General features: G+C 38.7%; 1 protein-coding gene across 1 annotated transcript in view; it reads right to left on the reverse strand.

The window, feature by feature from the left end:
* Positions 1-5,520: 5,520 nt before the first annotated feature.
* The window catches only part of LOC138974492 (platelet binding protein GspB-like), a 53,141-nt gene continuing 46,608 nt past the window's right edge, over positions 5,521-12,053 (reverse strand). The window contains exons 27-31 of the mRNA XM_070347209.1: positions 11,358-11,441; positions 10,537-10,666; positions 9,631-9,726; positions 8,587-8,654; positions 5,521-7,855 (exon numbers count right to left, since the gene is read on the reverse strand). Of these exons, the coding sequence (XP_070203310.1) occupies positions 7,750-7,855; positions 8,587-8,654; positions 9,631-9,726; positions 10,537-10,666; positions 11,358-11,441 (484 nt within the window). The 3' untranslated portion in view covers positions 5,521-7,749. The remainder of the gene's footprint in view (positions 7,856-8,586; positions 8,655-9,630; positions 9,727-10,536; positions 10,667-11,357; positions 11,442-12,053) is intronic.

A 12,053-nucleotide genomic window follows, 5' to 3' on the forward strand; every position in this document is an offset into this window, starting at 1 on the left:
TTAAAAATAAATACTGAAAAAACGAACATTGTAATATTTTGTCGTAGTCTTCCCAAAATAAATACAATATTTAAATGTGGAGATTGTATTATCAAAAGAACAGACCAGTATAAATATTTGGGTATAGTGTTCAACCAAAATGGAAATTTAAATATTGCCCAGGAGCATCTTAGCAAACAAGGAAACAAAGCAGCTTACTCTCTTCGAAAAGCGTTCAGAAATAGTCTTGTTCAAACAAAAACAATTTTAAATTTATTTGACTTGTTAGTGTCCCCAATTATTTGTTACGGCGCAGAAGTATGGTTTCCATACATTATAAAAAATACACATATATTTGACGACATTGATGCCTTTTTTCAATGTTGCATCTCCAAGGAATGCCCTCATGAAAGTGCACATATAAGATTTTGCAGATTCATTCTTGGTACGCATAAGAAAAGTATGAAAATTCCAGTGCTAGCAGAACTAGGACGGTTTCCAATAGGATTGAGAATATTATCACAATGCATAAAATATTGGGCTCATATACTAGAGACTAAAAAAGACTCCTACATATATCAAGCATATTTATCACTATTAGATCCGTCACGGGAAAGTTCATGGTCACATTTCATAAAACAAGCAGTAGATAAATTAGGATTTAATCATGTCTGGCAAAATCAATCTACATTTAATTCTAAAAAGTTACAAAAAGCCATACAAGAGAAATTAGAATGCAAATTCATAAAATTCTGGATTAATAAAAAGTCTGAAGGAAGTTCAAAATTAAAATTCTACGCAAAAGTAACAGACTCGAGGAAATACGAATTGCAATCTTATATCAATGAGGTAAAAAATTTAGATCACAGAAAAGCATTAACAAAGTTAAGAATAAGTGCACACGATTTAGAAATTGAAAAGGGTCGACATTTAAATACACCAGTAAATGACAGATTATGCAAAAAATGTAATGTGATAGAGGATGAAATACATTTGTTGGATAAATGCACCAAATATACTTCCATTAGAGAAAAATTCATATCAAGCATAGCCTATTCAGGCCAATACACTCTTCCCAGCCAAATATTACAAATACCCAAACTACAAACCCAGCTAGCACAGTTTGTTTACGAATGTTTCAAAAAACGGTGATGTTTTATTTTACTACAGTTTCTTTGTTAATTAATTATGTGCCTTATAAACTGTGTGTTTCATGGCAATAAAGATTATTCTATTCACACACACACTCACACACACGAGAAGTAGATGTTCTAATCGAATTCACTTCCACTTCAGTCGTGTTGCGTTGTTAGCACTGCTGGTAGCTTCGTCTGTAACAAATTACCGAAGACCGACATGTTATAGGTACAGCAAATCCTGCTTGCCATCCAAAATATGGCACAAAAATAACAGTAGCCTACATTCCTTAAAATTCGACTGAAGTATGGTACACTTCTCTGAGAAACGTTAAGACTCATCAGTAAAATCTCAACAGAACAAAACCTCGATCATCTACGCTAATGAAGCCGTAGCATATCGTTACACGAGTCACTTTCTCACCATAGCATATCGTTACACGAGTCACTCTCTCACCGTAGCATATCGTTACACGAGTCACTCTCTCACCGTAGCATATCGTTACACGAGTCACTCTCTCACCGTAGCATATCGTTACACGAGTCACTCTCTCACCGTAGCATATCGTTACACGAGTCACTCTCTCACCGTAGCATATCGTTACACGAGTCACTCTCTCACCGTAGCATATCGTTACACGAGTCACTCTCTCACCGTAGCATATCGTTACACGAGTCACTCTCTCACCGTAGCATATCGTTACACGAGTCACTCTCTCACCGAAGCATATCGCTACACGAGTCACCCTCTCAAGTTTTCTGATAATCGTTTGTTCTTAAAGTATATACTGCATGTGACTGACGAAACTGTCTTAGTCTACAGTGTCGCCACGAGCGTGTGCCAGTTGAAATGCCAAGTCAGTGACGCTCTGAGCCCGTGTTGTAAACAGTGGCAGCGTCAAGCGACAGTAGGCTTATTCACCTCATGTGTGTGTGTGAGTGTGTGTATGTATGTATATGTGTGTGTGTGTGTGTGTGTGTGTATATGTGTGTGTGTATGTATGTATATGTGTGTGTGTGTGTGTGTGTGTGTGCGCGTGTGGTGTAAGCTGCAGCCAACCCTCACTTCACATCACAAACGCTTTCGTAAGTTAACACTTGAAATGTCCTCAGACAATAAACCTTGTTGCCAAGTTAAGTCACCTTTCTGTTAGATTTGCCTTGCATTTTGCAAAACAGCCGGCTGCACACACACATAAACACTTGTTGCAAGAAACATCCATGGTCAATATTTGACCATTTTGTTATTTAGCCTTTTGGAAGGACTGCAAAGCTAAACACACAGCCACCGAACACACAGAGGCCTAAAACACACACACAGGAGCACAATCTTTATGATAAAACAACAAAAATGCAGTCATTTTCAAAATCATGTAGTCATGTTACTCCTTTATTAAGGTACTTGTCTTCACCGATCATGTTATATGGGTGCATAACATTTCCAATGGACAAAAAAGCGTATCACGTGAGTATTGCTCCTGTACATATACGTTTTACAAAAGTGCATTCAAGCTTACCAACATGATACTCGATAAACAAAATAAATCAGCTTCACAACATTCATAAAACATAAAAAGGTAGATCTATCTACAGAAACAAAATACAAAGGAACCCCCCTTTTTGGATCCCCCAATTTCATTTTGTTTTTCTGTACAAAGCTCCTGTGAATTTACCTTAATCTTAAGATGCTCTATCATAGCTTCTGTAAATTTACCTTAATTTCAATCAATCAATCAATCAATTAGTCTTATATCGCGCATATTCCGTGGGTACAGTTCTAGGCGCTCTGCAGTGATGCTGTGTGAGATGAAATTTTATACGGCCAGTAGATTGCAGCCATTTCGGCGCATATTTACCTTTCACGGCCTATTATTCCAAGTCACACGGGTATAGGTAGACAATTATTAACTGTGCCTAAGCAATTTTGCCAGGAAAGACCCTTTTGTCAATCGTGGGATCTTTAACGTGCACACCCAATGTAGTGTACACGGGGGGAGGTTCGGACACCGAAGAGAGTCTGCACACAAAGTTGACTCTGTGAAATAAATTTCCGCCGAACCTGGGATCGAACTCACGCTGACAGCGGCCAACTGAATACAAATCCAGCGCGCTACCAACTGAGCTATATCCCCGCCCCTTTCAAGACTGCCCCCTTTATAAGACCTGAAATTCTCCTGTTTCTCGAGGTCTACAAAGGGGAGTTAGACTGTATACATGCTTTATGACAATCACACAACAATAAAGATCAACAACTATCTGAACGGAAGTTAGTTACATGCACAACCTTCAACTTAAAACAAGCAGGAAAGGGTTTGGGAGAAGGGAAAAATAGGTGTATGCCGATCTACTGAAAGCAGTATCACTGTACACTGTTGTTCGCAGACTAGGCGGAGAATGAGTCAGTTGGACATGGCCTGAATTTAGTATGGATCAAAATCTCCTGGCTACAAAATATCTTTGGGTCAGAAAACGTCTTGCATGTTATAAGGCCAAAAAAAATTATAGGTCTGTTTACGGTAACCCGACCGACCCTAGTTTTTTCGCGCGACCCTAGACTTTTTTTGGGCATTTGGGAAGAAGAAAAAAAAAAGAAAAAAAAATCCCGACCTACCGACCCTATTTTTTTGGCCTATGTTACCGTAAACAGACCTATTTTTTTTGTTGGCCTAACTATCCCACATTCGACAAGCCAAGGGGGAGAACAATATGACGGAGTAAAAAGGTATGTGTCAGTGACTGTAGACCGTGGCTTGATAACAACGCTGAATGCAGACAACAAATTGCTGCTGATCTCAATCTGAAGAAATTTTTTTATTTCAATTGCAGCCTCCCTCCCTCCACAGAATCCATTTTCCATTCATCCTTAAAATAAAAAACTACATTTAAACAAACACACACAAAAACAAAGAAACAAAAATACAAAAGAAAGTCGAAAGTATAGACAAAATTAAAACTCATACTTTTCTCAGCACGACATATTTGATCAGATACCTTGCTGCTGGTTTTTTTTATAACACAAAGTTAACAGTCATCCTTTGTAAAACACACAAGCATCATGCAATAAACTGACATTTTTCATCGCAGGATGCAAGAAATAAATAAACCTACAAGTGAATGAAAAATAAAAAAATAAATACAAACTGTACACATATATTATGCTTAGACCCATTTTCAGACAGAGAATATCCTTGTCTCGACCAAAATCGGGAGATCTGCAAAGTGAATCTTTTTTTATTTTTTATAATTTAGGGGGTCCAAAAGCAGAGAAGGGATGTCAGTGCCACTTCTCAGCAGAAGGGCTTTAATAATTCATACTAAAATTCTTTGTAAGACATTTCGTTTGTGAGGAATTAACTGCATAGACTTTTTTCTTTTTTCCCGGTATCCAATCCAGTTGAGAACTAGAATGCTAACAGGCGTCTTTTCTTGCTTCATTGAAAAATTGAAAAGTGATTTTATTTTTTTTATTTACACCAGTTCTACAAAATAGTCCCTGCTATGAAAGGAGCACAAAATTTAAGGGCAATAAACTTGAAAAAATGACTGTCATCACAACTCAATTGGGTGGAGCAATATTTAAAAACACTGTTTTTCACTAAGCATTTACAGTACTTCACTGTGTCAGTCAAAACTGCTTCACACACCAAAAAGAAAAGTACAGAACATCACAGGAAAACATACTTTTCGTTGTTCTGGAAAAAAAAATGATGACAGATATATGTTAACTCCTGTAGAGGCGGAATTCAATGACAATCAAAGAATCATTGTTATCACGTTACACACATCACCTCGTCTACACACACAACCCCTTTTCACAAAAATTCAGTCAGCACAATGTCAGGTACTAATGGATTTCTTTGATGATAAAATACAAAAGCTAGCGAGAAGAACAAAATGCTTCATGATGAAGCACTAGCGAGAAAAACAAAATGCTTCATGATGAAGCACTAGCGAGAAGAACAAAATGCTTCATGATGAAGCACTAGCGAGAAAAACAAAATGCTTCATGATGAAGCACTAGCGAGAAGAACAAAATGCTTCATGATGAAGCACTAGCGAGAAGAACAAAATGCTTCATGATGAAGCACTAGCGAGAAGAACAAAATGCTTCATGATGAAGCACTAGCGAGAAGAACAAAATGCTTCATGATGAAGCACTGGCGAGAAGAACAAAATGCTTCATGATGAAGCACTAGCGAGAAGAACAAAATGCTTCATGATGAAGCACTAGCGAGAAGAACAAAATGCTTCATGATGAAGCACTAGCGAGAAGAACAAAATGCTTCATGATGAAGCACTAGCGAGAAGAACAAAATGCTTCATGATGAAGCACTAGCGAGAAGAACAAAATGCTTCATGATGAAGCACTGGCGAGAAGAACAAAATGCTTCATGATGAAGCACTAGCGAGAAGAACAAAATGCTTCATGATGAAGCACTAGCGAGAAGAACAAAATGCTTCATGATGAAGCACTAGCGAGAAGAACAAAATGCTTCATGATGAAGCACTAGCGAGAAGAACAAAATGCTTCATGATGAAGCACTAGCGAGAAGAACAAAATGCTTCATGATGAAGCACTAGCGAGAAGAACAAAATGCTTCATGATGAAGCACTAGCGAGAAGAACAAAATGCTTCATGATGAAGCACTAGCGAGAAGAACAAAATGCTTCATGATGAAGCACTAGCGAGAAGAACAAAATGCTTCATGATGAAGCACTAGCAGTCTTATGTACAATGGAGAAAAAAACAACATCTTGCTTGTGTCGTGGGACACCTTCAGTGCATAAAACGTATTTACATTCAACTGAACACAAACTTATCTCTTTATAGAGAGAAAAAAAAGATGATCAAAGCCTCTTCAGTTTTTACATACACAACTGCGGCAAATATGCAAAGAGCAGCTGGTTTCATAAAACAAAGGTGCTTAGGCCCCCCAAAAAAATAGGTCTGTTTACGGTAACCCGACCGACCCTAGTTTTTTCGCGCGACCCTAGACTTTTTTTTGGCATTTGGGAAAGAAAAAAAAAATCTTGTTTTTTTGGCAAAATAACGTAAAAATATGGTTTTTTGGGAAAAAAAAAAAAAAATCCCGACCTACCGACCCTATTTTTTTGGCCTATGTTACCGTAAACAGACCTATTTTTTTTTTGGCCTTAAATCTCTTGATAGCTCATTATCACTATTAGTGAAACTGACACACATTTATAGAGTACAGATATCTTTTGTTATTTAACTTTAAACACATTTGAAAAGAACACATCCATAATTTACATTAATGTATGCTAATGTACTATTTCATATGCACATAAATAAACAATTTCATTTCACAATCATAATAATAGGCACTGAAATACTGTTCACATGAAAAGCTTAAAAAGTCAAAGCATACATACACTCACCAACAAACACATGAACACCCACACACACAAACACACACACAACACTGAAGGAATCACAATCATCAGATTTTCTCTATAATCACTTGCATCAAAGGTAGATAATTCACACATTTTCAAACAGAATGTGCACATGCAGAAACTTTTCAAAATGTACTTCTACATGCGCTTTCTAACATAAAATTTCATCACCTTCTTTACACAAACGATCATTGAAAGGGAAGGAAAAAAACACTATTGTTTTACTGCATTCCTATAACATTTACACGTCTGAGCTTTACTTCTTCATCCCAATCTATAGTGGGACTGTTCACATTTTCTGCTTTGAGGACTAGACCTCTCTCGATCTCATACAGAAGTGCCAATCACAAACCTGTCCTCTCAGTCTGATTTGAAGGATCTGTTAGTACTTTTGGTCAACTCTCAAAATTCACAGTAATATTCTAATTATCGCAGAAAAACAGACTAGCTAACAAGAGGTGTTTAGTGGGGTTTGGAGGAGTGATTGTTTTGGGCAAACAAGCACCCTTTATCGCCAGCAAGCATTGCTGCAAACAGTATGACTCACTTCGCTAGAATAGCTATACAAGCATATCTTACATAAGATCAGTATTTTGTAGCAAATTCACACTTTATAGTACTGACTCCGTCATTTTCAATAGGCTGCACTCACAATTTACAATACAGAATGTCACTTCCAATAGAATGCATTCACAACTTACAATGCAGACTCAAATCATTTTCAATCTGTTGCACTTACAATTTACAGTACAGACTTAGTCATTTTCAATTGGTTGCAGACAGTATTGCCAAAATAAGACTAGATGACATAATGAACTAACGCTGCTTGAGTTTTGCTGATGGTTCAAGGAGATTTGTCAAGCATGATATGACTGAGACAAACCCGATGCTTGTAATGACACTGAATAAATATAATCCAGCATAGCCCATTTCAGCTAACCACAGTGTCACAAATCTGATGCTAGTAATGACACTTCATATATATATATCCAGCATTGCCCATTTCAACTTGCCCCACTGTCACAAATTCGATAAAGCAACTTTCACCGGCAATTCATCTTTGTTCATATTCAAACACGCGTTTCTGTGAGAGGTGCGGTGAAGAAGTGGAGGTCCGGGGACTGTGGACAGCTGCAGCTTATCACTGGCAGGGAAGACAAGCACCAAGCTCTCGCTCCTGATGGCAGACAACAAATGATGGGCGTCCCAATCGTGTTCAGTTGAGGTATTTGCGGCACTTGCGAGAGCCACATGAGCAGGGAATCTTCACTTCCTCGATGGGGAACTTGTAGTCGTACGTCAGCTCCTCCCCCTTTCTGATCCTGAAATAAAACGTTATTGTTTATGCTAAGGTGATGGATATTGGTTATGCTAAGGTGATGGATATTAGTTGTGCTAAGGTGATGGATATTGGTTATGCTAAGGTGATGGATATTGTTTATGCTAAGGTGATGGATATTGTTTATGCTAAGGTGATGGATATTGTTTATGCTAAGGTGATGGATATTGTTTATGCTAAGGTGATGGATATTGGTTATGCTAAGGTGATGGATATTGGTTATGCTAAGGTGATGGATATTGTTTATGCTAAGGTGATGGATATTGGTTATGCTAAGGTGATGAATATTGGTTATGCTAAGGTGATGGATATTGGTTATGCTAAGGTGATGGATATTGTTTATGCTAAGGTGATGGATATTGGTTATGCTAAGGTGATGGATATTTCGCCTGGCGTCTGGCATTATGGGGTTAGTGTTAGGACTGGTTGGTCCGGTGTCAGAATAATGTGACTGGGTGAGACATGAAGCCTGTGCTGCGACTTCTGTCTTGTGTGCGGCGCACGTTAAATGTCAAAGCAGCACCACCCTGATATGGCCCTTCGTGGTCGGCTGGGCGTTAAGCAAACAAACAAACAAACTTTCAGCAAGATACAAAAAAGCACCAAAGTTTTCTTCTCTTGGAAAAAAAAGGTTTGCAGTAAGCAGGGCAGGACTATCTCCAGGATATATTTCTTTTCAGCAAGTAAAGGGAATAATTTAATGGAAAAACTCACGCTCTGCTGGCAAAGATGACAATGTGTTTCTTTCCATCTACGCTGATCACCTTGGAGTAACAGTTGGGCTGCAAGACACAATTATGCATTTACAGAATTATAGACATTCATAAAAACAAAGAAAGACAAAAGGCAGCAAGACAGGCACAAAGACAAAACGCAGCAAGACAGGCACAAAGACAAAACGCAGCAAGACAGGCACAAAGACAGGCAGCAAGACAGGCACAAAGACAAAACGCAGCAAGACAGGCACAAAGACAGGCAGCAAGACAGGCACAAAGACAAAACGCAGCAAGACAGGCACAAAGACAAAACGCAGCAAGACAGGCACAAAGACAAAACACAGCAAGACAGGCACAAAGACAAAACGCAGCAAGACAGGCACAAAGACAAAACGCAGCAAGACAGGCACAAAGACAAAACGCAGCAAGACAGGCACAAAGACAAAACGCAGCAAGACAGGCACAAAGACAAAAGGCAGCAAGACAGGCACAAAGACAAATCTCAATGTAACAATTTAACAGGGCAACATACACTATTTTTCACACATGCAGAATTGTCTACTGAAAAGTAACATGTTCAGTTACTGAGAGATCTGCGTTAGTGACAAAACCTTCAGCAACAAAATGGTATTCATGGTGCAACCTCTTACACACACCAGGGCTCCCCACATATGCTTTTCTTAGGGGGTCCCGGGGTCCCAAATTACAATTTTTAGATAAATTCAGTGTCCCATTACGACGGAAGAATTTTAGAAGTTCTGTGACTTTTACAAAAGGGTTATTTGTCAGATTGGTTAGATTTACCTGTAAATTAAAATCAGTACAGATTCAGCTGAGAATTTTCTCGTCTTCAAAATCCAGTCAACTGGATGTTTTTGTTAGGGTTTCCCTGGAATCTGCTCTTTCATGTTTAGTGTGTCTCAGGACCCCTTCAAGAATTTTGTGTACATTTTGTTGGATTTTAGTGCGTATAGGAGCAGTTCGTGGAGCGCTGCACACACACACACACACACACACACAGAGTGAACTTAGCGTGACTCACCTCACAAGAGTGGTTGATGAAGCGAGCGGCACTGCCATGCATGGTTGCATCCACCACCTCACAATCGTCAATGCGGAACATGTAGCACCCAATGCCCTGTGGAGCAGAAACAACAACACCAGTAATGCCCATGTAAGAAAATGTTGAAACATACAGCAAAGACAGTTTTTTTGTTTTTTAAAGTACAACAGATTCTTTAGGCCCCCCAAAAAATAGGTGTGGTTACGGTAACATAGCCAAAAAAATAGGGTAGGAAGGTAGGCAATCACTTTTTCTTTTTTTTTAACTTTTTTTTCTAATGTGTACAAATTAAACCTACTTGACAGGGAAATAAGTGTGCGACTCGGGCGATTTGGCTTTCATTGCGTTTTCTGCACTTGGTTGGTTTTTTTGTTTTTTTGTTTTTTTGACAAATGTAATAAAAAGTTATAGGGTCGGCCCCTAAAAATAGGGTAGGTCGGGTTACCGTAACCACACCTATTTTTTTTTTAGGCCTTATTACCACCTCAAAAATGGCTGTAAGCAGCAATATGTGCATGCAACCAAAATACACACATTACCACACACATATCCATACACAAGACTCCATTCTCAAGCACTGATACCCACAGAAACAGAGAGATACACAACAAATAGCTGCAAAAATCTAAATACATGCACCAATCCACACACACATAATTATACACACACTCTCTCTCTCACACTCTATCTGACACACACTCACTTAACCAGACAGGACCACACACACCGTACAAAAGCTAACCTTGCTTTTATAGAACGTTGTTTTTCTGTCAGGAAAGACTTGATATTTTCACCGGAGTATTCAATCAGGCAAACAAAAACACACAAACACACGCATGGATACACTCTCTCTCTCTCTCACAAAACTTCTACAAAGCAGCTCACCTTGCTTTCATAGTACTTCTCCCGTTTATCCGTCAAGAGAGAGCGGATGATTTCACCGGCGTACTCGATCACCATCTCCCCGTTGTCGATGTTTCGCTTGCAGAACAAACCTCTACCGTGAATCCCTGACCTGAAACACAAACACCACTGTCAAACTGTGCCACTCTGTTATAGATCTCCAGACCCATCTCTGAATAAAATCTTTTGTCAGCCGAGCAAGCAACCATGTGAAAAATGCCACAATAACTTGCAATCCTCTTCAAAAAATGGTTACCGGAAATAGCTCTTAGTGTTTTTATAGGTTGAAAAAAAGTTGCGCCCCTTGGAAACACTGAGTCAAACCACTGCGACAGTTCAGTGAAGGAGAGCTATTACATCACAGCCCATGCAATACCAAACAGAGTTCGACAGTTCAGTGAAGGAGAGCTATTACATCACAGCCCATGCAATACCAAACAGAGTTCGACAGTTCAGTGAAGGAGAGCTATTACATCACAGCCCATGCAATACCAAACACAGTTATTTCCAGAAATCGTCTGTTCAGTAGTCTTGAAACAATCCCAGATGGCTCTGTACACAGAGATCCTGAATCTGCTATCATGCACACATTATATATATCTATTTGTTCTATGTTTACCCCTTCCTCTGCGGCTGCATTTCTTTCCACCCAGTCAAAAACTGGGAAAAAAAAGATGTTTTTTTTGCCTTGGACTGCCGAGACCAATTTTTCATCAAGAACTATTTTCTATCTCTTTTTTTCTTTCTTTGTTTTTTTACAAAGCAGAAAAAGAGCAGCTATGATGATAATAAGAGCAACCAACCTGTAAACACCGACGGCCTCCTTGGCGTGTTCCTGCAGCTTGCGGAATCTCATGGCCATGGGGAGCTCCATGCTGGTCGCTCGTCTGACGGGGAGAAAGTGAACAGTGTTAACCTTCGCCGTAGGTCGCTAAACACATTCTTTGCAGTGTGTCGTGAGTACTTAGGCCAAAAAAAAAAATTGTCTGTTTCTGGTAACATGGCTAAAAAAAATAGGCTCGGTAGGTAGGGATTTTTTTTTAATTTTTTTTACCCCAAATGTAGACCAATAAAACTAACTTTAAAAATCGCGCAAAGAGACTGGATTCACTATACATAGAGACAAGACACTCAACACATTTACAAATCGTCAGCGGACTTTCGTTTTCACACGTTTTTGTTGTTTATTTTCTCACCCTGTCCTTTACCACCAAAAAAAACAAAAAACAATTTTGAGTTTGGAAAAAAAAAGTTTAGGGTCGGCGCCGAAATTTAGGGTCGGTCGGGTGACCAGAAACAGACAATTTTTTTTTTTTGGCCTTATGTAACCATACTTCTCAAAGAAGGAAAAACATGCACGAGTAAACAAAAAAAGAAAAAAATACAGAAATCAGGCTTTTCATTGAATTAGATTATCAAACTAAATATTTCCGATTTTGTACTTACATGTATCTTTTATGTGTGTAATTACGCACCAAGTTAATTCTTACCTGAAATAA

The sequence above is a fragment of the Littorina saxatilis genome, linkage group LG8, assembly GCF_037325665.1.
Source record: "Littorina saxatilis isolate snail1 linkage group LG8, US_GU_Lsax_2.0, whole genome shotgun sequence".
Classification (NCBI taxonomy): Eukaryota; Metazoa; Mollusca; class Gastropoda; order Littorinimorpha; family Littorinidae; genus Littorina; species Littorina saxatilis.